At 42.7% G+C, this 26,166-nt stretch overlaps 1 protein-coding gene across 2 annotated transcripts in view; it reads left to right on the forward strand.

Moving 5' to 3' along the window:
* The window catches only part of LOC126426782 (uncharacterized), a 70,558-nt gene extending 44,652 nt beyond the window's left edge, over positions 1 to 25,906 (forward strand). Inside the window, exon 4 of one of the 2 annotated variants that reach the window (XM_050088778.1) lies at positions 25,698 to 25,906. In XM_050088778.1, the coding sequence (XP_049944735.1) occupies positions 25,698 to 25,751 (54 nt within the window). In that variant the 3' untranslated portion in view covers positions 25,752 to 25,906. Of the gene's footprint in view, positions 1 to 12,204; positions 12,752 to 25,697 lie in introns of those variants that run through there. The other variant, XM_050088777.1, reaches the window with a different exon arrangement.
* The last annotated feature ends 260 nt before the right edge of the window (positions 25,907 to 26,166 follow it).

Below are 26,166 nucleotides of genomic sequence, written 5' to 3' on the forward strand. Positions count from 1 at the left end.
TTCGACCTCTCGCTACGATGTGGAGAGAGTCACTTTTGCAGCTGTAATGCATGTTCTCGCCGAGAAACAAGACAACTTGCTGACCATTTGTGCGGTTGTCTTCTTAACTGTCTCAATACACTTTTTTTGTATTGTCCATCTCGCACCCATCTCTCTAAAACAACACGCACGTGCCCACGCACACACACACACACACACACACACACACACACACACACACACACACACACACACACACAAGGATTATTAACAACTCAAGCAGATACGATTTCAGACAGCGTTTGATGTTAATTTTATTTAGTATAAAATTCTTTACATTACTGGCTATGACGTCAAAGACCTAATTCCTTTCTGTAGTACAGTATGGATTAGTGGTGGGTAGTGTAAGTCATTTCTCCTTCTATAACTGACTTTTTGAAGGGTGCTGTTGTTTCTGAACGTGATTTATTACGGAAAAAAACTTGATAAAGTAATAAATGTGCTCTGAGTCTTGTGTTGGTGTGCCGAAATCAACCGTAGAAAGACCTGCCTCCGAGACGGCCGCTTTTCCTGAGAATACGTATCACGTATGTCTGGGAAACGCCTTTCTACAACACCACTGGTCGTGTTTTTCTTGACAATTGTGCAAAATCTTGTTCAGCAAGTCTGAAGACTTCTTTTCTTCACCCATACGAAGATTTTAAGGACTTTTTTACTAGAATGTCAACAGTTTGTTACCTGAAGACAACACTGTAATGTCATGAAACTAGTTGCGATTAGTAAACCATTTTCACTCATCTCCTGCCGTTTTCATCGTTCGAAATGCATGATTACAGCTGTTGCTGCCCCTCGTACCAAGTGATTTGTAACGTGTTATACTACCTACAGAAAACGGCCCTCATTAAATTGTCCACTTACAATGTATGAACATTTATCCACAAAAGATTTAATTTAACGTTACCTGAAACAATGTCAAGAAGACGCTAATACAGGTCAGACTTACCTTCAGCCCCGGATCTACGATATTTTGGGACCAGAGCAAAGACGTGATATAGGCGACTTCCCGCTCCCCACCCTCCCCCTCGAGAGTTTGAGATAGACCGCCACAAATTGAAACAAATCGAATTTTCAAAAATAGCGCACATCTTTCTGAAGAGTATGATATATAAAAATATATATTCGGTGAAATGTAAAACACCTTATTTGGTCTGAAGTGTGCCACAGTGCAGTGCCAGAACTTCATCGCAATAAAGACGAGAGAGAAGCAAGACACTACACATTTCATCAATCCTTAGGTCCAAGCATTTCTCTCTCTTATCTCGCTACAGCTTTCACGGCGTGCTTTCCTTTCTGAGAAAGAATCTACACATATATAAAAAAAAAAATTGCATCACCTCGGTTCGCAGATTTCCGGAACCTGTAAAGAAAATTGGAATACAGATCAACGTTAACATCATTCCCGTCGTTTTTATTGCTCATGGAAACCACACATTGCATCACCATACAGCGAGACCTTAAGAGGTGGTGGTCCCGATTGCTGTACACACCGATACCTCTAATATCCAGCAGCGCGTCCTCTTGCATTGATGCATGCTGTGGAAGCGTGCTGGGCGCATAAGCCAGAGGTTCGTGGATCGTAAACACGCTCTGCTACCAGCAATGAACCGTAAAATTTAACTTTCAAAATATTTTCTTATAGAATTTACTTTATTTATTAGCGATTCATCAAGAACATTGACACATTTAGTCACACTAGGTGAGCGTGGAAGTAGTCGCCAGGAAGTAACTGATGAAAAATGAAAATACTTTTAACAAATGTGAATTTTATTCCTAAAAGCTTTTTTCAAAACAGATTTAAAATTATAATCAGAAAGCACCTTCGCAATATCAAGTTACAATTTTATTTAGAGGCAGAGAGAGCAATATTAACAGTGTGAGCCTTCGGGCTGAGAAGCTTGCCTGCTCACTCTCAACACGGCCGTAGTCATGACCGCTCACAACAACCTCTGAAAGAGTACACTGGTGCAAATCTGCAACACACCAGATTACTTTAAACAAAATTTTTTTAACAACTCACACAAACACGTAAACTATGCCCTCCGTAAGGGGGATGGAAATGGTATAACCTAAAATGACTATTTAAATAAAACCCATAAAATGCAGAACTACATAAAATGTACAACATGCTCCACATTACACTTACACCACCTCGCAAGATGATAGGCAAGATAAAAACATATTTCAAGAATTCGGCCTTTAAGCAATAAATTCGTTAACACCGAATCCGACAAACATTACACAGGCAGCTATTAACGTACGGCAGACCGACAGTCAGACAGACAGACTCCAACTGCCTAACAAATGCGGACGAGAGACAGACGAGCGAGCTGGGGACGAGAGACTGACCAAGAACACAAGTAGAATTTAACAAGTAACTGAAACAACACACCACCAATCACTTAACTTCTAATAACTGCGATTTCTGGCCAAGACCTGGCACAGCACCCCCAAAACGCTCTCCCGAACCGTCCGCTGCCAGCCGCTTCAACGGACGCAGGAAGGCGCGCCGATCTCCCGTCTCACGGCGTCGCAGCTCGCCACGGCCAGGCCGATGTCGTGGGTTGACTGCTGTTGCTCTCATGTGAACCGCGAAGCCACTACCCCTCGCTATACGCCGCGGACCACTCGACTCACGTGGCGACCTCACATGCGACGACGCTCAAGACGGACCAGTAGTCACCTCGTGTCTCAGTGCGCGACCGACCAACCGATCGATCCAACCGCCAATGCCCATTACCTGAACAAACTCGAGCAGGCTGGCGGCCTGACACATACTAGCACTCCGGACGACAGACAGACACTGACCCCCTCACCAATGCGGACGAGAGACAGGCCCAGACTCACTTGCCTGACCAACTGACCAGACTCGCCCAGACTGACAGACTGCCCTGGCTGACCAACTGCCTCAGACTGACTGACTGACTCCCTTCCGAGCTCATAGCGCCCCTTAAATGCACGTGAACAGGCAACCTTTCCCCTTTCCCACCAGAGGGAGACACCAAAGCTGCGATTGTCACAGCGGCGCCACCGCCAGCAATGGAGGGCGACTGCTTTACACTTCGCGCTGTGGCGCTTTTCCAAACAGCAATTTTTACTATGGCGCACATATCCTCTTGCATTGATGCATTCCTGTCTTCTTCGTGGCACACTATCCACAAGTTTATGAAGGCAATGGTGGTCCAGATTGTCCCACTCCTCAACGGTGATTCGGCGTAAATCCCTCAGAGTGGTTGGTGTGTCTCTTCGTTCATAAACAGCACTTTTCACTCTATCCCAGGCATGTTCGATAGTGTTCATGTCTGGCCACTCTAGTCGCGCGATGTCGTTATCGTGAAGAAAGTCATTCACAAGATGTGCACAACGGGGTCTCGCGTCCGTCGGCCGTCGTAATTTAATATATTATTATTATTGTTATTATTATTTTTTGATAGTTGCCGAGTTACGTGGTGGGCCTTAATAAAAATGATATTTAAGTTGAACAATGTAATAAACTTTTCATATTAATTTCCTCGGCTAGTCAGTTTACTTTAAAGCAAGAAATCTTTAGTTATAAATTAAAATTGCGGCCCACACACGCGCGAGAGTGTTTTTCTTACCTCCGTTAACCAATGTATTGTAGTCAGAGTCCTGACTCTGGGTCTCGGCTATGGTACTGAAAATAAGAATCTTAAAGCTAAGTATTTCTGCAACGTCGGGCGGCTGTGGAGAAAATTTAATATTATGCTAATAGCGGCGAGTTTTCCGCTTCCGCTAATTTTTCATAAGTTAATATCGCCACGTAATGGCGTCGTTGGCTGCATCGGCCGCTGCGATTGTTGAGCTGTAAATTACTTGAATGCAGGTTAATTCAAGGAAGGCGGACATGAAATCGGGATCACCTCTTACAAATTAAAAGTGCACAATAATATTAAATCAGTACATTATATGCTTAACTCATACAAATATGCTTACATTTGCCAGCACTCGCAAGATGTCCGTCTGTACACCATAAAGACAAGAGAAGAAGTAATGAAGACGACAAAAAAATTAACAAAAGAGTGTATCTTGTCACCTCTGTAAATCATTTTGTCATAAATTATTTCTTTGCATTTGAAACTTGGACAGAGAAATTATTATTTTACGGCTATATGAAAAAAAAATCTCTTACAAATGATGAATGTCTTCTTTATAAATATTGTTTTTAAGTCTTTTCGTAATGTGGCACTGGGGACGCTATATTGCCCCCCGAAATGTTTATGTCATAAAAAATGTTCTTGTTTTTTGACATAAATATTTCCTCTTTCATGTCCACAGTGTCCACACGCAGATTTTTCTTTCACAGTTTGCATATGTCACATCGCATATTTAAATCGTTAAATTACTGAGGTGTGTTGCCCACCAAGTGTAATACAGATGAGGTTCAAGGTATACAGCCACGAGTTAGTCCGGAATATTTGAAGTCCCAGGAGTGTCAACTGTTTGCTCCCCATTTGGCGCGGCCGTAGGGAAACCTGGGGAAAACCTCGGCGGAGCGACAGACTAACTACTTGGGTCACTTTCACTTAAATGTTTTTGGGATGTCATTGGAGTACAGGATGTGCAAGTAATGTTTTGTTGCACTACGCAAAGAAATGAGGTCATTATAACAATTGATTGCGGTGTCGTTGATGATCTACGCCGCGGCGTTTAGCTCGCGACGGCGTCGGTTGGTGTGTTCGGTGCTCGGCGGTCGCGGCGGCTGCGGAGAGGTCAACGCACGCTCGACGCCAGCGTGTCTCTCGCCGTCGCGGAACGTCAGAATCAGCTGATCGGCTGCACCGTTGGCGATGCGCTTCTGTCTCGCCCGAGCGTGGCGGAGTGGGATGATATTCGCCCCCCGCTCTTGTTGGCAGGAGTTAGCTCTGCTACGCATCTCCGACGTAGTACATGAAACATACACACAACCAACGTAATATTTGTTTCCCGCTGCAGATGGTTACGCTAGTGGGAAAGGAGCATTTGTTAGTGCGGCAGATGTTGTTAAGTTTTCGCCAGTTTCCAAGTGTCAAGTTAGCACTGTCTTGCAGAATACATGACATGGACCTTCTCCCGTGAATGCAGTTTTGATGCAACACTGTTTCCATTACACGTCAGTTTTTGTCTTGACAAAATTATTTGTTTTCGCCGCACTCGCAGGCACTGGTGAGTGTCCCAATACGAGCTTAGCACAAACATTCGCCGTTTCTGCGGTCGCTGTTTTGCAACAGTTCACGCATCGCATTCCAATCTTGCATTGTTGTACTCACTGAAATTACAATCTGTCCCAAAAATATTGACTGTGGGTTCACTTCACGTTAACAGTTCACATTTATAAGCAAATTCACAGTTTTTCGTGCGTAATATTGGCGTTTGGCGTCTTTACCGCTGTTGAACGTTCAATACTAGCACTTCACTGTCCGTATCACAGTTTCACCTTCACAGTTTTTCACACTGTTTAAAGTAACTGTTCCGATTAGTTCACAAACACTAATGTATTTCATTCAGTCTGAACTGGATTTTGGCTCGTGCTGGATTTTACCAGTCTCTCGCACTAATTGTCTCTTTTCATTTTCCACTTAGAGTCGTACTTGCCTTCAGATTTTTTGACTATACAATTGTATTTCCGTCTCATCCGAGGTAAGTCCCCATGTCATGTCTGCCCACTCATTGCGTACTTGCCCTCCAGAGCCAGGCTCGACTTTACAAAACTTTGCCTCTCGCATTATTGTAGACATTTTATAATCTAGGCCTAGCGTGCAAGTTCCTAGATTAGTGTTTGATTTGTGACTTTTGTTTACACGATAAATTAGTGCAAATCTCTGCCTTAGCAGATGGCAATATATTTTAACAGTGCTTAGCGGTAGTCGCATTTACTGATTTGCTTTGTACCTTGTCCACAACACATGAGGTACCTTGGGTGATGTACATCCTGCACTGATATTGTTTAGTAAATTATGATTGAGCATATTTCAAGATCGATATAGACATAAATACATGGAACAACATATACACTATAATATTGAGTTTCATAAGTTGCGTTACTACTACAGTTCAAAAATATTCATGACGAACTAATGAAAAAGTCTTTCATCATTACATGCTGTTCAATTTTTTTTTAACATTTTTCAACATGAAATTTTTAAAATATTCTTAAACCTACGTTCATTTTTTTTCTTCAAAATGCAATTGCTTAAAAATACTATTAATCCTTAACATCTACAAAACTGAATCGCACTAATCTTGTGTACCTCATTGTCTTTAAATGTTACACTAAAATCTGAACATTTACTCACACAAAAAATACACTATAAACTTAATCTATTATTCACATATGTAACAGTTGCTCTACTAAGCTAACTTCTTTAAGTCTTTGTAAGTATTTTTTTCTTATTTCCTTGGTAACTGCCTCCTTATTTGACCACGGGATGATGTAGTTTGCGTGACATAAAGTATCGTGAGGTACCACTTCGATGTTATAAGTGTAGCCCTCGTTAACACCGGGTTTTTCCGAAAACACATTCTCGTAATCTGTAAGTAGCTGAGTCAATTCGTTTTGTTGTGCTTCAGTCAAATGTTCTGACTCCCTGACTTTCATGGCTATCAGTTTCCTTTTTTCCTCTTTATCTTCAGTAATAAATTCTTTATAATAAGCTTGTCTTGTACTTAAGTCAGAATATAAATTCATTATCTGTATTCCTTCGAATCTCAACTGAAAGTTCCGGCAATATTTACCGTGCACTTCCCGTGTCCTCAACAATGGCAAAATTACACGTCTATCCTCATTCATAAGGCTTACTTCCCCGCACAAGAGGTCGATTTTTGCGTCCCTCTGGCGTAAAAATTCCATCCCCAGGATGCAAGCAACACCTAATCCCTTAACTACTAGGAACGAGCTTTTCATTGCTTCATTTCCTACCGTAAACTCGACTTGCACCTGGTGCTTTATGCTATGAGATTGTGCACCTATTGCACCTGTAACACGACAATTCTTCACCGGCAATACTGGTATCCTATTATTTTGGCTCAAGTACTCGTAAAAATTTGCGCTCATGAGATTGGTTGACGCACCGGTATCGACTATTATGTGTATTGGTGCTCCATACATATCTGCTTGCAATATACCCTGCACAACAGTTTTGTCGGTTCGGTTACATTTCTGCGGTATGTCTGCAAGTTCCTTTTCTATTTTTGTTCCTTCATTGTATCTCAGCATACAAAGTTTATGGCTGTCATCCGTGAATGTGCCCTCACTACACCATCCTGCAGCCAACAACGGAGAGCGTATTGTGGCTGTCTTTAGTTTAACGGATGAGCATTAGTGGGTTGACAGTTGTCTGTCGCTTCCACTAACCTCACGTTGTGGTTCTGGTTGTTGTTGTTGCTACTGTTAGGTTGGCCGCCCTGCCTCCCCGATGGTGTATTTTGATATTGTGTATGGCTCTGGTTTTGCGGTGGTCGGTTGTAACTCCCTGACATGTTCTGTGACGGACCTGGGTTGGCGTTCCATTGTGGCGCTGTGTTTTGTTGCCACTGTGGTGTCGGTTCGTTACGACCACGCCACTGGTTTCGGTTGTTCCGCCATTGCGGATTGCCGTTACCATTATATCCATTACTCATGCGTCCATCATGATGTCTCTTTCGGTTTTCACGATTATAACCGTTGCCGTTATAACCATTGCCATTGTTTGTGCCTTGATTTGTTGCCGGTGCTCTTGCCTATTCCCGTTACCATTTGGTACTAAGTTACTACCGTTACTGTGGCTGCTATTGTAATCGGCTTTGTGTTGATTATAGCCTGCATGGTTCCACTTGTTTTCGGTTTTCATATCTTCGATCATTAGGTCAACAGAATCCACTATTTCCATGAATTGTTCTATATCGTATTCCGGCACATTGATGAAATATCTTTTAATTTCACTGGGCAACTTCATTTTTATTAATCTGATTATGTCACGATCGGACATTGGCTCGTCCCAGTACCTGGTTTTGTTTATATACTTTTCGAAATATTTGCGTAACGTTCCCATCTTAGGATTGTACATTTCTGGACTGTACAACTCCTTTCGTAGTCTTTCTTGGACGCTATCGGACCAGAATTTTTGCAAGAATGCACCTTCAAACTGTTGCATCGTTAGACATTTTTCGGACACGTCGGTGGCCCACAGTGCCGCGTCACCTTGAATAAAGGAGACCACGAACTGTATTCCTTGTCTTTCCGTCCATGTCCTGGGAAACACATTCCTGAAGCTCTTAATAAATACAACAGGGTCGACATTTCGTTTTTCGCTATTGAAGGGTTGGAATGTCCTGTGTTTTATTACATTGTCCTCTGTTTTGCACGTCTGATTGCTACATTCTGGGACATTCATCACTTCGTGATGTACGCTGCACGGTATCGCATGTTGTTCGTGCTCATAATTCGCATTAGGTTGCGGTTGCGCACTCGCACCCTGGCTACCGTCAGCGTTATTACAGTAATCAGTACGCGGAGTCTGATTCATGATCTGTCCGCCACTGTTTACATTGCTTTCCAACGCAGACAGTCTCCGCGCGACCTCCTGTTGCCAATTTGGCAACTCCGCTATCACACGGGATTTGATTTGTGTTAATTCGGCATGTAGTGCGGCAGCGCTGGCGTCAATATTTACACTCGCGGCCGCAGTCGCTTGTTCTACAGCTGTTTTTACGTCGCTTTCAATCTTTGCAGATATCTCGCGATCCTTTACTTCTAGCCATTCATTTAATTCTTTTTCTACTTTTTGAGCTTGCACTTCCAAATATGCGTCAATACTTTTCCGTGCATCTATCTCCACATTATCTACGCGGTTGGTTAAAGTCTGGACATTATCTTCAAGCCTAGCCTGCGATATCTGTAATTTTTGCATTTCGCCGGCTAAGCTTTGCGCAAGATCGGGTATTTCTTTGCACGCATCCCGCATCTCGGCTAGTTCGCTTTGGATACTGTCGAGTTTTGCTTCACTGCGCTGCTCTTGCTCAATGAGCTTTTGCGTTAATTTTTTCTCCTGCTCATGCAACATCTGAGCCAGTTTTTCGTCTCTTTGTTTTTCCCCCTGTTCTGACATTCTTTCCTTTTCCCTTTCTTTCAGTTCTCTTTGTTGCTCTTGCTCATGGAGCATCTGAGCCAGTTTCTGATCTCTTTCCCTATCTCTTTCTTCTAACCTGCGCAGAAATTCTGCAAATGGGTCTGCAATCGGTGAGCATACTGGTGCCCCGCTTAATCTAGCACTCGATTGGCCCCCCTGCCCAGGCAGTGGAGTTGTTACTCTATTCCCATTCTGCTGTGGAGCGTCATTCACCGTCCACAGATCCTCGCCCCCCGCTCCGGAAATTATGTTATCCGAGGCGGTGGCTTGGGATTCGTTTACGTATTGCAAATGATCCTCACTTTCCATATTAACAGAATTTTGTTCTTTTGGTACGGATGCTTTAGGTTGTCCTATCTTACCCATACTAAATTCACTTTAAGCCACTGACAAATCTTTAACACTGATACACACACGATCAATTATCCCCTCCAAAAATAAACACATAAATACACAAAACGAATAATTATCCCCTCCAAAAATAAACACATAATAATACACAAAACACGGAAGGTATCTCATGTGCACATGGGTTCCATATTCCGCACAGAGCTACACAGGATGCTTGCACAATAGGCCTTACCTTACTTATTTTTCTTTCTCGCAATCCTCTTTCTTTTCTACAGTTTTTCCTCTCCAGATCTCCTCAGGGTGTGGTTTTGTTGTTGTACATGTAAAAGAATTCATACAAGCATTAATATTTTACAACAATTAGACACATACATAATTACATTCATTACAATAGAATCATATTAATCGGGCCCCAAAGTTGCGGCGCCAATCTCGCGTCCGTCGGTCGTCGTAATTTAATGTATATATTATTATTGTTATTATTATTTTTTGATTGTTGCCGACTTACGTGGTGGGCCTTCATAAAAATGATATTTAAGTTGAACAATGTAATAAACTTTTCATTTAAATTTCCTCGGCTAGTCAGTTGACGTTAAAGCAAAAGATCTTTAGTTATTAATTACAATTGCGGCCCACACACGCGCGAGAGTATTTTCTTACCTCCGTTAACCATTGTATTGTAGTCAGAGTCCTGGCTCTGGCTCTCAGCTATGGTACTGAAAATAAGAATCTTAAAGCTAAGTATTTCTGCAACTTCGTGCGGCTGTGGAGAAAAATTAATATTATGTTAATAGCTGGCGAGTTTTCCGCTTCCGCTAATTTTTCGTAAGTTAATATCGCCACGTAATGGCGTCGTTGGCTGCATCGGCCGCTGCGATTGTTGAGCTGTAAATTACTTGAATGCAGGTTTATTCAAGGAAGGCGGACATGAAATCGGGATCACCACTTACAAATTAAAAGTGCACAATAATATTAAATCGTTATATTATATGTTTAACTCATACAAATATGCTTACATTTGTCAGCACACGCAAGATGTCCCTCTAGACACATTCAAGACAAAAGAAGAAGTGAAGTCGACTAAAAAATTAACAAAAGAGCGTATCTTGTCGTCTCTTTAGATCATTCTGTCATAAATTATTTCTTTGCAATCTAAACCTACACAGAGAAATTATTATTTTACGGCTACATGATAAAAAATTTGGCACTGGGGACGCTATAATAGCCAGAAAGCAGTGCCCATCTATTCTGCTACAGACTAAATACCTTGGCGAACAAGGTTCTCTCTTTTCCATACTCCTTTGTTCCTCCCATGGTGTAACTATGGAGGGGAACAATTCAGGATCATATCTGTCAACATTGTAGTTCACCCGGCCCTTCTTAGAGATTGCTGGCGCCAGTCACCAACATGAGATTACTTGGTGCACTTTATTGCAGGTCGTGCGCCCTGATGCCACGCACTCTGATCAGAGGCTCTCTCCACAGGTGCCACCCAGCCACAGCAAAGGCCAAAGAATCAGATTCAGTATAACTATCACCCTTATTTAGCCTTCCTGTGCATAATTCTGAATAAATTTATGTGTGTGTTATCTCTACATTTACACATCACTGTGCTCTCGAAAATTATGGACTACTGCTTTGTAGGCGTGGAGGTGCCGTCTGATAGCGAGGTAGATGTGTTCCATCAGGTTCACACGATGCAAATTATGTGGACTAGACAAGACGAGTTCAGTATCATTCTGCTCCAGTCACTGTACCACAATCCTGTCTTCGTGACAGGGTCATCGTCGTTGAGGAAGACATAAAGCATGAAAATGTATAGGTTATCTGCATTAGTGTATAGGTAATCCTCAGCTGTCATGGTGGCATCGGTGACAGACGTCATGTAAGCCCAGATGATTGCACCCACCACATAGTCCGGCTTTTGCTGTGCAGCATATACGGACCTGTGCATCTTTTGGGTAACTGTCCACCTGGACGATGGCATGTCTGGACATGGCCATCAGCATAATGTAACCAAAAGAGCATGATTTATTCTACTAGAACATACGTTTCCAGTGATCCACTGTCCAGTCTCAATGAGCCTGCTCCCACTACAGTGGTAGTGACGGTTCTGGCGTAACCACGAGCGCCAGAACGAAGACGAAGAACGCAATACCAGAGAAGGCAGTGAAACGACATGGACCAATGGTGCACTGATTAGGGCCGCGCCATACCTGCAAGAAGTGAATATAAGCACCGCTCCTGACAGCCTCGCCTGGACATTTGTCGACAGAATTAGCATGGATTAGCAGAGAGTGCTACGAGAACTGATAGGTGTGATCCACAAACTTTGTGACAGACTTGCCTGAACACTGCATGTTGCACAAGACTCTAATTTATATTGCATGTCGCTCATCGTTTGCGACACCTTTGTACATTAAAATTATGCATTGTAAATCTGCTTTAAGGAAGTGAAACTATTAAAGTTATTAACTTAAATTGTTGTATAGAATTCCGAGAAGGCAGCATCCCTTAGGCAACCTATACGAGGCGAGTGGGCAAGACCCAACAGTTGGCGACAAGGATGGGATGGTCCGTCGACTTGGCGCTTGCATGTATCTTCTTTAAGTTCCAGATGCTTTGCAGTGCCGCCATCAAAATCAACTTCGCCACTGTCCTGTACACAATGATTTTTGAGTGTCTCTTCCCCCTGATTCACGGGTCCAGAGAGCAAAGCGGCCACAGCACATCAAGACACCGCAGGACGACCCCATTGAGGTGGAACCTTCGCCTCCTCCGCCTCCTCTCGTCCTACCGATAGAGCTGGATCCGCCCACAACACAGCAGTCGCTGCCTTCTACATCTTCTACACAAGGAGGTGGACGCATACCCTTCTGGTGGTATCCAGGAGGGCCATTTTTGCCAGAGCACAGGCCGGATGGTGGGGTACGGCTGGAAGCTTGATGTCCCCTGCAGCCACAGCTTTCGGCCCATCGTTGCGCCTACACTCATTCATCCCCCGCCATGGTCGCACTCAATACAAGACCCCTTTAACGAAGACGAAGAACGCAAGACCAGAGAAGGCAGTGAAAAGACATGGGCCAATGGTGCACTGATTAGGACCGCACCATGAATGGATTGACACCTGCAAGAAATGAATATAGGCGCCGCTCCTGCCAGCCTCGGCCCGACATTTGTGGACATCATTAGCATGGCCTAGCAGAGAGTGCTACGAGAACTGATAGTTGTGATCCACAACCTGAGAGACAGACTTGCCTGAACATTGCATATTGCACTAGACTAGTTTATATTGCACGTCGCCCATCGCTTGTGACACCTTTTTACATTAAAGTTAAGTATTGTCAATCTGCTTTATAGAAATAAAACTACTAACGTTTTAAGCTTAAGTTATTGTGTAGAATTCTGAGAATGCAGCATCCATTAGGCACCCTATACAAGACGAGTGGGCAAGATCCAACAATGATGATTTAATCTGTCCACATGCAAACTTGTATCAGATCATGCAGTATGCATATTCACATTCAACAACGTGTGCCAGGTTCTTGCTGTTAACCACTTGTGCCGGCACCAGAATTCTACTGTGCCGCCGGACCACCACCTGCCCTGCTGTACAAAACTCTGACCTCAGTGTTCTGAGATGGGATGTGGGCGCTCAACACATCACTGTCTGCTCGTGGTTTTACTGGTCTCCAGCCACTTTCTCTAGATGCCGACGACACTGGCACGTTCGAAGCCTCTCCGTTTCTGAGGTTATCATTCGTAGGCACTTAGTCTTTCATAACTTGTGAACTTTTATGTAAGGTGTTTTACGCGTTCGCACAGCCGTCAGCGAGGAAGGTCTTAACTTTCTTCTACCTGTACATCGATGTGCTTATTGGAACCATGCATAACAAAACTCTTTCTCGACACACGTTCTGCTCTCTTCTTGTTATCCTTACTAACACAATTCTCGACCAGTCTTTTAAATACTGTCGTAGTTTGTTTTGAGTTCTGTTCCAACATTCATTTCCTTCTCCAGTGGTTCCCTCATCGCTTTCTTAGAAATTTTATTAGGATTGCGTCCCTCAGGTTTTTGTAACTCTATAAACTGATATAATTCCTTTCCCGTCACATACTTTACTGAGATTCCACTAATTTTGAATATACTGCATACAATATATTTTAAACTTTTTCCTCGACAGTATGTACACTGAGCTTAACGATATCGTATGTTTCGCGGTGTGCATGTTTGCTTGTCACCTCAAGCAGAGAGGTACCTGGCATTTCTACAGATTCTCGCTGTGGTCTGTCTCTTTAGTAATTTTTTTGTATAGTTTCTTCTCGTTGGCTGTTAGCATGCACTTCTTCTTGTGTTACATCACCTGCATTACTTTTATGCACGACATTTGGCAAATGCTTGTCAGTTTCCAGTTCGTGATGTAACTTCAGAATAAGTGTTCTGTCTTCCATGATTTTTGTATTACTGTCACACAATACCTTGACGGGAGGCCCTAGCCACACGACATTTCCATTTTACTACCTTATTTTATTACGCCTTAATTATATTAAGAAAGCATGTTGAATACTGTCATTGTTGCTAATTGAGAGCATGTATACGCATAGTTCACGTGCAAAATACATAGTCTTTGACTTTAACAGTAAGTGCATTAGCAATGAAATCACTATATGGTCCTGTGCATTCACTACAAACACATAATACACCTCTCTTGGAAGTCTTACTATGCCTCGCAGCAGGTGCATAAATACATTGCCTGTGTCCAGTGGCCTATGGAAAGACAGTGAGGCTAGGACAGAGGAGCATGCTGCTCAGAATGCTGCGTGCTTTTGGCACCACGTCAGTAGAAGCCTTGTGTGTGGTTCTGGGGTCTTGCCGCATTGACATCATTATCCACCACAGAGCGGAGGTGTGCTGGGTCATGAGGGGTACACATGACTAGATTCCAGTAATAACAGGGGAAAACTTTGTAGACATAAGTCAATTAAATAACAGCCACCTTGAGACCTGAAAAATGGACTGGACCGACAAAGGCCATCGTGTTTTCTCCTTCTTCCACAATTTACAGGTACAGCTTCATCACAAGCATACGGATACAAGCCGTGCCGTTGTTCACATTGCGACTGGGCTTGAACAGAGTGGGCCTTAGCTAGAGTACTACACGCACATGTGGGGCACATGGGTCTCCTGAACATGTGACATTACATTCAACACCCTCACACATATAAGGTCTGTAACAGAGTATAAGGACATCGAAGAAATGCTACGAGACCCAGACAAAATAGTGTGCTCTAAGCAACGCAACTGTTAAGGTTTCAAGAACACTGCACGAGATCTACAGACGAGGAAACTCATATGGCAGATCTCAGACAGGCACATAACAACCACAACAACACGATCCATGGGACGACACAAACTCAGGCACACCACAGACATTGACGTAGATGTGGGCACAGAAAATGACACAAGCACAGCAACAACATCAGACAAAGACTCATATTATAAGAGGTTCAATACCTAAAACAGACAAAAAAAGATAACTATAAGAAAGGAGGCATCGCATGTGATTTTTTCATTTACTTGATATGCATTTTCAATACAACAGTTAAAAATGGGAAGGAAAACGACTAACTGAAGAACTGAGACACTCATTACATCTATGGAATATGCTATATGGTGAGGCAAATCTCTAGGTTCTGTGGTTCCACTCCAGCCTATGACATTGCTTAAAGATAAAAACATCATGCTCAGAGATATACAAGATAACAGCACACATACGACATGTATATGGGTAACTACATCTAGCCATGGCAACACAAATAGTGCAATAGTATGCCCTAGATAAGATCTAATTAGTGTCACTACTCCATAGACAGTATAAATAAATACACTCGCAAGCGTAGGCTTCCGCGGCCGTTGTCTTCTTCAATAAAATTCTTCAGGGTATCAGACCGCATCGTCATAATTTAAAATGCGCCAACGTTTCGGCCAGCGTTGCAGCTAGCCTTCATCAGGGCCTTACGTTAACTGCTAAATGAACACACTTGATTCCTTAAATAGCTGCACGAGAAAACCGTGTCGTTACTTGATTGGCTGTAAAAGGAGAAGGAGGAGGGGTGAAAGGTATGCTTTATTGGTGTTTCCTTTATTATCTGTCATTGGCTGAAATAGCTGATTTCTATTGGTCTTTATATTAATCCACCCCATTGGAGGAGACGGACGAATAGCGAACAGGTGATGGCTGTGACGTCACATTGTTTCCATGCTGTCCAGAAGCCAGCTGCGGCGTGCCATTGCTTTGTGTGCTCTCCGCCATCACCTGTTCGCTATTCGTCCGTCTCCTCCAATGGGGTGGATTAATATAAAGACCAATAGAAATCAGCTATTTCAGCCAATGACAGATAATAAAGGAAACACCAATAAAGCATACCTTTCACCCCTCCTCCTCCTCCTTTTACAGCCAATCAAGTAACGACACGGTTTTCTCGTGCAGCTATTTAAGGAATCAAGTGTGTTCATTTAGCAGTTAACGTAAGGCCCTGATGAAGGCTAGCTGCAACGCTGGCCGAAACGTTGGCGCATTTTAAATTATGACGATGCGGTCTGATACCCTGAAGAATTTTATTGAAGAAATACACTCGCAGTCACTCGTGATGTGTTTCATTTCGTAAGGTTTCTGCCAAGGCCCTCCCACATGGAATGGCAACCACACAAATCATAATTTATATGTTATATTTTGTTTTAACAGTAAAATAATATTTGGAGATCATTCCTTTCCTATGTTTCTATTTTCTGTTCTAAATTACTATGATTTATTAACAATCTATTTCCTACAACTAATTTAATTTACGTTGTAATTAATTGTTATTACCCTCCTTTTATAGCTCAAAACTAATTTTACTAGTGATGTAGAACAATGCAGTATTATATGTAAAATTGCATAATGCACAAGATGCTTTTTAAAATGTCAGGTAGCAGGTCTTTAAATATGCAACAAATGTAATGCAATGCTCCTTCACAGTTTTTCGTGAAGTCAACTACCATTATCTGCTACCATCGACAATCGATTTGCATTAATATAACTCGATATCAGGATCCATTTACGCAGAAATTTCCCCATGCTGAGTCAAGATCTGCTTACAGAAGACCTAGTATGCCACTACACACGACTCCACCCGACCTCACGCGCAGTAGGATTGCAGATTAGCACGAGTAGCCATCTTGACCATTATGTAGTGACCACCGAAAATTTGTCCCATACTGGCTGTCGAATACGGACTTCTTGCTCGTCACAAGCAGTCGCCTTTACTACTAGGCTACCTCACCACACGACTGCACGTGTGACATCCAGTTTCATTGAGGCTGATGTTCCAACAAATGAATTACAAGAACTACTGCCAGACGACCTCATATTCAGCTCTCATGGCAGACTGAACCTCCGTCTCTTACAGACGCCATTCATCCAATGGTGCTGTTCCGGCTCATTCTGTGAAACGCAATTATAGTGTCTGCAAAACAAACATGGAAATAAAACTGACAGCTGAAAGTTTGAGCCAAGTGAGGTCGTTTGATAGGATGACCTACTAGTAGTATTTTACACCCAGTATGGCGCAAATTTTCAGTTGTTGCTAAATACTGAAACGACAAAAACTAATTTGAAGAAAAAATGCAGGAAATCACATAAAAATTAAACTTCACTCTACAACATTCCATAACCTTATTCTGCTGATGGATATTATTTTTACGTCTTTTCCTTCATAATGACCATCATCATTTCCTTTTGACGACCATAACGAACTTTTACATAATTATTTATTCGCATTAAAGTAATATTTTTAGTTACAATGCATAAATGTAGCTGTAACACCAATTTTATACAAATTTACTTTAGGAGATGGGAAACCACCACTCACACGATAACTTTCACCTGACACACCTATTCATTCACTAAATTTGGAGAGAAAATGTTGTTTATCGTACCTTTGTCAAATAACTGCATGAGTGGACCAATTGTGGTCTGAACAGGTTGTAATTCACACTCTGTTCCCACAAAAATATCTCGAGAAACACTATGATAAATGCTTACACAAACATCAAAAATTAACAAATAAAATGCCGTTTCTTGACAATTATAACTTCTATTTTATCGAAAAATACAATTAAGTGAAATTCTGTTTCTGGATAATATCACTTGGCTAACTCCCTCATAAGTGGTATGGTGAATGTGGAAATCGTGCATGTATAGCGACAGTACTCACCGCAGGAAAGAGACGGAAGCATCGTGAAATGTGGGAGTGGGGCAGGTAGCTGTGTGCTTTGCAGCTGGAACAGGACCCTGCTGCAGTTTTTGTGGCCCATGTGCAGCTGACTGGTCCGGGTGACCTCGCTGTCTCCAGTGGCTGGAGTGCTGTGCAGAGACACAGGGTGTGGTCACTCTGTACACACGGAGGACAGAGGGTAGCCCACTGCAGACAATGCTGCTGAGAATTTGTCCAGACACAGCTAATAGAACACACACTTTCAACATCAGTAGTGGGTCCTCTGAGACGAAGGACTTACCCTTTGCTAATCGGTTTAGCCCCCACACTAGTAGCATCGCTTAGCAAACAACAGGCTGAATGAATTAAAGTACAAATAAAAGATACATGCTAAGGTCAACATTTAGGTTGAACTGACATGACAACTAGTCATCAGCGTAGTTTAAATACATAAAAACAACATTCCTACAGAAATAAAAATGGAAATAATCTATACATGTACAACTTGTACCTTTATCATCAGATAGTATCGGTAGCTGTTAGGGACTTGGCTGTAGGATGCACAGCTGGTAAACTACAGAAGAGTAGATTCTGAACTGTGCACCAAAAGAAATTTAGAGAAGCAGGGGATACAGAATGTGTGATACTGTGCAGCTATTCCCTTAATACGTTTAACTGTCACCAAAATAGGCAAGTAAATATATTTGTTTCACGTTGGCCAACGAGCACTGTCAATAAACTAGCGAACATTGAGCATTGAGTAAGATAAAAAAGGCAAACAGAAGCATTGTATACATACACTTATGGGTGATATGTAGTCGGAAGTTATTATTTGAATGAAAATAGAAATTCTGTTTAATTCTTATGTTCTATATATACAGTTCCATCACACTGTGATAAGAAGATTTCCTGTAGAACGAAGGAAAGAGTTGGATTTAAATTGAGGAGACATGGGTTATGTAACACAGGAGACAATGTAATGTTGTGTAAAGACGCATTAAATCATTATTAGTCATTAAATGTGACTAAAGTAAGCTGTGGTTGCTACAAGTGAGGAGAAGATACAGGTTGATGAGTGGAAACTGTATCAGTGATGGAAGCATACATAGGGTGTTTGGAAATTCTCTTTACAAACTGCTAGGACATGTAGAGGGGGGAGAGTACTTAATATTTTGAACAGGAATCCCGTCTGGAAATGTACTGTATGCATTCTACGACAGTCTGAGTTCACATGTTTAAATCATGTACTTCTGCTTCAGGAAGTGAATTAGGCATGATGTAGTACAGTTATTAGGTAACAGACCGAAAGTAAACATAACAAAGCATCCATTTATCAGTTCCGCACATTTGTTTGCAATAACACTTAAACATTACCTTCTGCATGTACAGTATTCTAGGTTGATTTTATGTGTTGGAGTAACGTGAACACGTAATATTTAAGTGATAATACAAACAAGGAGGCTTAGCTGATAATGGAATCTTTCGTTGTGTTTCTTTCGAATTGTTATCTAATGACTGTACTGCATCACACCTAACTCAGCTGCTCAAGCAGAAGTGGATGAGTTAAACATCTGAACTGAGACCGTCGTAGGAGGGAAACGGTATGTTTTTGGACATAGATTCCAGTTCTCACTCCCCTCTACAAATCATATAAGTCTCTAAAGGAAATTTCTGAACACACTGTACACACACACACACACACACACACACACACATATATATATATATATATATATATATATATATATATATATATATATACTTGGCCACCGCAAAATGCGAATATGTGTGAACTATTGGGCATTAGGATTTAATGGTGCTTTTGTTAAGTGATATAGCATATAAAAAATGATAATGAGACAAAAAGTCTTATGAATACTCATATTGTGGGAGATCTATCAGTAACTGCAATGTATGGGCTAGGGAAGCTCCTAACACTGTGAATTTCTTTGGGCAGCCTTTAGAAACAGCATAGAGAAGTACAAACATGGCCGGCAGGTTACTAGACAACTGACAGATGTTCCACCAAGAAGCACATACAGTGTTTTGACTAATAAAACCACCTCTCCTAATGTGCTAGAAAATGGGGATGTCCAAATTACAGCGTATATCCTTTGGAACAACTGAACAAAATGCGAAGGGAAATGGGAAGCGTTGTGTGAATCTGCGCATTTTGTGGATCTTTCTGAGTTGTAGAGACTGGCCTGTTGTCTCCTGAAGTGGCCACCGGCTGTTTGAGGAGTAAGTACCTACAGCTTCCTGGAGACGTACTTGTGTCACGTCCTGCAACGGAAGTCTTCCTCATGATTTTATTCAGGACCGCAACCTTCTTCTTGGAACCTAGCACACATCTTAAGACGTGTATCTAATAACACTGTACTATTTGTGGAGAATAAACGAAGTTTGTTCTCTGAACCGTAGGTATATTTCAGAAATAAACATAGAAAGTGAAGGAGAAACATAGAAATCAAACTGCAGTAGTTATGTGGAAATAGCGATCAGTCTGACCGTCTTCTGTAGAGCACCAATTTTTTCCAAGGTTTGATATTTATGTCATGACAACATCAGAGATGAAAAGTTTTAAATTCTTTTCTGATCTCTTTGAACTGCGCTGTAGAGTTCCTGGTGTTAATGTCGGACTACACGCTTGTTGATCAACGCCATCTTTCCATTATGCAGCATATGTCGCTTGAAAGTATCTCATTGCGAACACCAGCAGAGACAGCAGACAACAATATATGTAATACTGAGTAAAGAGAAATATGGCGAATTGCACAGCACACAGAATAAAGCCTGTAGGCTCGCTGCCCTGGCTACATATCGTTGTGTCCGGTGTACATCTGCTGTGAGCAGCACATCACTGTGTTCACCACTGATATGGCTCCTGCTGTCTTCACAGCAATATACCACTTATTCAGATACTTTACACCACAACCTATAAGGCTGTTGCACGTATGCAGTTCAGCACAAATAATGACCGCAAATAATGATAAAACCATTTATAAATCATTGAATAATTTAGTTCTCCAATGACTTTTTTAACCTAACCTATCTGCTAATAAACCCAGTGGGACCTAGTACTTCTTTAAATCTAACAGGTGTGAATATTACAGTTTAACAAGTCAAGGCTGCATAATACTAAACACGAATTCTTTACAGACGAATGGAAATGGTAGAAAGCGAGCACGGGAAGACCAGTTTGGATTCAATAAAAATGTTGCAAGACGTGAGGCAATACTGACCCTACGACTTGTAAGATAGATTAACAGTACGTAAACCCACGTTTGTAAGATTTGGGGACATAGAGAAATCTTTTGATAATGTTGACTGGAATACTCTTTTTCAAATTTTGAAGGTGGCAGAGGTCAAATACAGGGAGCGAAAGGCTATTTACAATTAGTACAGAAACCAGATGGCAGCTATAACAATTGACAGGCATGACAGGGAAGCAGAGTTTGGGAAGGGACTGAGAAAGGGCTGTAGCCTATCTCTGATGTTATTCAATCTACATATTGAGCAAGCAGTAAAGGGGAAAAAAAGAAAAATTAGGAGTAGGAATTAAAATCGATGGAGATGAAATAAAGACCCTGAGGTTTGGCGACAACATTGCAATTCTGTCACAGACAGCGAAAGACCAGGAAGAACAGTTGAAAGAAATAGGCAGTGTCTTGATAGGAGGATATAAGATGGACATCAACAAAAGCAAAAGGCAGATAATGGAACGTAGTTGAATTAAATCAGGTGATGCTGAGGGAATTAGACTAGGAAATGGCAAACTTAAAGTAGTACATGAGTTTTGCTATTTGGGGGGCAAAGTAGCTGATGATAGTTGAAGTAGAGGGCATATAAAATGTAGACCAGCAGTAGTAAGGAAAGCGTTTCTGAAGAAGAGATATTTGTTAACATCGAGTATAGGTTCAAGCGTCAGGAAGCCTTTTCTGAAAGTATTTGTATGGAGTGTAGCAATGTATGGAAGTGAAAGATGGATGATAAATAGTTTAGACAAGAAAAGAATAGAAGCTTTCCAAATGTGGTGTTACAGAAAAATGCTGGAGATTAGATTGGTAGATCACATAACTAATGAGGATGCATTGAATAGAATTGGGGAGAAGAGGAACTTGTAGCACTTGAATAAAGGAAGGGATCCGTTGCTTGGACATATTCTGAGGCATCAAGGGATCACTGATTTAGTATTTCAGGGCAGCGTGGGGGGTTAAAACTGTGGAGGGAGACCCAGACATGAATATATTAAGCTGGTTCAGAAGGATGTTGGTTGCAGTAGGTACTGGGAGATGAAAAAGCTTTCAGAGGATACAGTAGCATGGAGAGCTCCTTCGAACCAGTCTCTGGATTGAAGACCACAACAACAACATTAATCTAACATGAGAAATCAATGAAAGCATCGCCACATATCAGAAAATGTTTGTTAGTGATGATTTATTTTGCTGCACAGATACATGTAAGGAAACTCGGGAGCTGGAAATACACGCACATACACAGAACTACACAGGACTGGACAACGGAGACATGTAGCTTGTCTTGTGTTTACCTGGTTTCTGCTGGTGGCTCAGACAGCAGCTTGAGCACTTCAATCAGATCTTCAGGCTGACAATGCAGTGTATCTGCCCAGCCCTTTGTCGCCATCACGTGTAAAATATGAGTCTCTATGAAGGCGGCGGCGGCCTTCTTAAGGCTGCTACAGGAGTTCCGAATAGCGAGCACAGCTGTGGTCACCGCAGTCTCAACAGACAGCTGTGAGGCCAACTGCTGCTCGCACTGTGCCTTCAGGCCTGACATGCCGTACTTATCAGCCACGACCAGCAGCTGGGGGGCCATTCTGGCCAGTTGCGGGGCCTGCAGGGTATACATGTAGGCCACGAGGTGGCGCAGCAGCGGGCCCCCCACGTCTGGGACTGTGGCCTCCAGCGTGCCGTGGCTGGAAATAGAGGCGAACATGGGACTCCTGGCGGCAAGGACGGCCCTGTGCGCTGCCAGACGCGTGTCGCCCGCCACCAGAGTCACCACGGCGCTGTCTCCAGCGTCCAGCAGGGTGCCCAGGTCCACAGCTGCAGCGTCTTTCCCCTCTTGGACCTGTCCTGCTGTGGGCGATTCTGAAACACAGCGTCACTGAGTAGACCTTCCCCCTTGCACAGCACCCTCCATGTGAGAACATGCTTGAGCCACAAGTCGATCTGCGTCAACCATCACTTCCTAACACTAAAAGAAGTAGACTTCGCCTTACCGCTGGTAGTATCATGTGGGTCATTTTTTACCTGCAGTAGAAAACCACCATTTTGTTCGTATTTGGGTGGTATTTTGAGTGTCTTTATGTTGACAGTACGTCTCTAAAATGAATAGTACACGGTAAAATATAAATTTACTCTAAGTAAACATTATTTTATTTTAAATGTCACAGAAGATATTCCACAATCTTTCGTAAATTTGGTAAAGCAATGTTGCAATGTTTTTCTTTATAAAAAGATTGAAACAGAATCAAAACATATTGTTTATGTATTAATAGTATTTTTCCTTTTATATAATAATAAGATAAGTACCAAATATTTGTGAAAGATTCTAAAAAGCCGTAGGAGACTAAAATGCTCTGCATTTTTTGTAGTTATTGCTATGAAGGAAATAAAACATAAGAACAAATAACTTCAGCCTATAATTATAAATATTTAAGTATATTTAAGAACAAGGACGTGACAGAATTGCCTAATCTGGGGTTCTGGGATTGGCCACTGGCAGTATCGAGTGCCTGTAAGGGGAGACTGACTTTTGTCTGCAGTGTGTAAGAGGCAGCGAGGTCATCTGCTACTCAAATCTTCTTAGACGTAGGTAACTTAAAAATTGTGCGAGCGTTAATCATGGCGGGGTCAAGGAAAAGACACATACAGGGTATCGTTGGGTAACAACTTAGAGACTGTAGTATCTAGCGATTTGGTCAAAAACATTATAAAACTTCACAGTTTATGGAAGTTACCTGTCAGTATTCTCACTCATCTGACATCCAGCAGGCATGTTATTTTTTTTTCTTTATTGTTACTTAAACACCTTTACAAGAAAGGTAGGCCGGCAGCGGCCTATCTATGCCGCTCTTTGGTCACAGATAACACACATGTAGCATGATGAGAGACGAAAACACAAAACGAACATGGTGGATAAAAAACGGTAGTCAGACATATTAAACTACATGTAGTCATTCACAGGCGCAATGTCCGAATAAAAAACGTTCAGCACTTGTTCACAAACAAAGAAGACAGATATTACACATGTGAAACGCTGGAGCACTAACATAGACACACTTAAGCACTAACACGAAGACACACACAAACACTAGCGACAATCTCCGGCGCATGACAATTCACTGTTCATGCACAAAGCCAGGGACCAGCCAAATGGGAAAGGTGTGGGTAGGACGGAGAGGGGAAGGGTGTAGATGCCAGTGACAGAGGAGAAGTGAGGGGGGGAAGAAGGAAGGGGGTACGGGAAGCCCAGGGGAGAGGAGGGAGGGAGGAAGAGATGAGGAAGAGAAGGAAGAGAGGGTGCCCTGGGGAAAAACCACAGGTGGAGGAAGGGGAGGATTAAAATTGGTGGGAGGGGTAGATGGAAGGGGTGAGGGCATCATCAGGGAGGGGGAGTTGGCAGAAGCCACCTTGGGGAACGGTATGGAGTGTGGAGAGATGGAGAGTGGGTGGGATGTGGGAGTACAGGTGCAGAAGTGGACGGGGGTGGGAAAGCATGGAAGAGACAAGTGGGTGAAGGGAATCAAGTCTCAGGAGGTGTAGAGGATCTGTATCAATTCAAGGAAATAAAGGAGATGTGGGAATGGAATGAGGTCCACGTGGGGGAGGGTAGGCAGATGCAATAGGCGAGGCAGAGCACATGGTGTTCCACGATTTGAAGGGATTTGTAGAAGATGGAAGAGTCAGAGATCCAGGTGGGATGGGCATAGCAGAGGATAGGGTGGATGAGGGATTTATAGATGTAAAGGATGGTGGAGGGATCCAGACTCCATGTGCGGCCAGAAAGGAGCTTGAGGAGGCGGAGTTGGGAGTGTGCCTTGGCTTGGATTGTCTGGAGATGAGGGATCCAGGAGAGGTGACGGTCAAGGGTGACGCCAAGGTACTTGAGGGTGGGGGTGAGGTTGATAGGATGGCCGTAGATGGAGAGATAGAAATCCACAGAAGGAAGGGGTGGTTTTGCCTACAGTGATCGCCTGGGTCTTTGAAGGATTGACCTTGAGCAACCACTGGTTACACCATGTGATGAATCGGTCAAGATGGGATTGGAGAAGGTGTTGGCAGCATTGCAGGGTGGCGAGAGGAAGGAAGGGGGGTGTCATCGGCGTAGTGGAGAAGGTGAATGGGGGCTGAAAGTAGTGGCATGTCCGCCGTACATAGAAGGTAGAGAAGAGGGGAGAGGACAGAACCTTGCGGCACACTGGCGGAGGGGTATAAGGTGTAGGAATCCGTATTATGGATGGTGACATAGGAAGGACGTTGCAAAAGATAGGACCCGATCAGACGGACGTAGTTAATAGGAAGGGCGAAGGTTTGGAGCTTGAAGAGGAGACCGGAATACGATACACAGTCGTAAGCACGTTCAAGGTCGAGCGAGAGGGAGATGGCGGAGAGACGGGAGTTGAGTTGTTCAGAGGGGAAGTGAGTGAGGTGAGGGAGAAGGTCATCAGCAGTGAAGGAAAGCCACGTTGGGTAGTGAGAAGGAGGTGGTGTTGCCTGAGATGCTGGTGGATGCGTCAGGTAAGGATGGAATGCATGCTACTCAGGATACAGATATCTTTTACTTTTTCCTGTGGTAAGCTGCGAGAAGATGGTCGCCTGACTTGTGTGTTGCATACCATGTGTCCTCTCTACTTCGTGCTGCAGGAAGAACCTCATTGAGTGATCTCCGAAGACCACAAACTAAACTTGTTCCTTTTTGTTTCAGCTCATCTGCCTGTTTCATGGAGGTGAAGAAGCTGTCAGTCGTAACGTTCCATAAGGGCGACGCGACTAACATCTGCTGTAGGGTAAGAGAACTGTTAGCAGTGCTCCAGACAGTAGTGTAGGAGGGGGCGAAGGATTCTGCACTGTATAATATGTTGTCTCGAAAACAGCCCGCAGTTGCACTACATTTTGTTTATTTTAAATATGGACCATGGTTTCTGCTGTAATAATATAGACTTGTTCAGAACTCATAAACAGAAATAAATGAAAAATGTCTTAGACCAGCAGCTGCGTCAAGACCAATAAAATAGCTTCAAGAGACGTAAGCCTGTTCCGAACATAAATAAAATTACATGTGGTAACGTATGTCCTCCGGCACTACCTCTTTTATACTGTCGCTGCCACGATGAAAATAATGAAGTGTAATATGTCACATATTATTCTGTAGTTTTGCAATGTTACTCCGTGTA

Source organism: Schistocerca serialis, chromosome 11 (genome assembly GCF_023864345.2).
Source record: "Schistocerca serialis cubense isolate TAMUIC-IGC-003099 chromosome 11, iqSchSeri2.2, whole genome shotgun sequence".
Classification (NCBI taxonomy): domain Eukaryota; kingdom Metazoa; phylum Arthropoda; class Insecta; order Orthoptera; family Acrididae; genus Schistocerca; species Schistocerca serialis.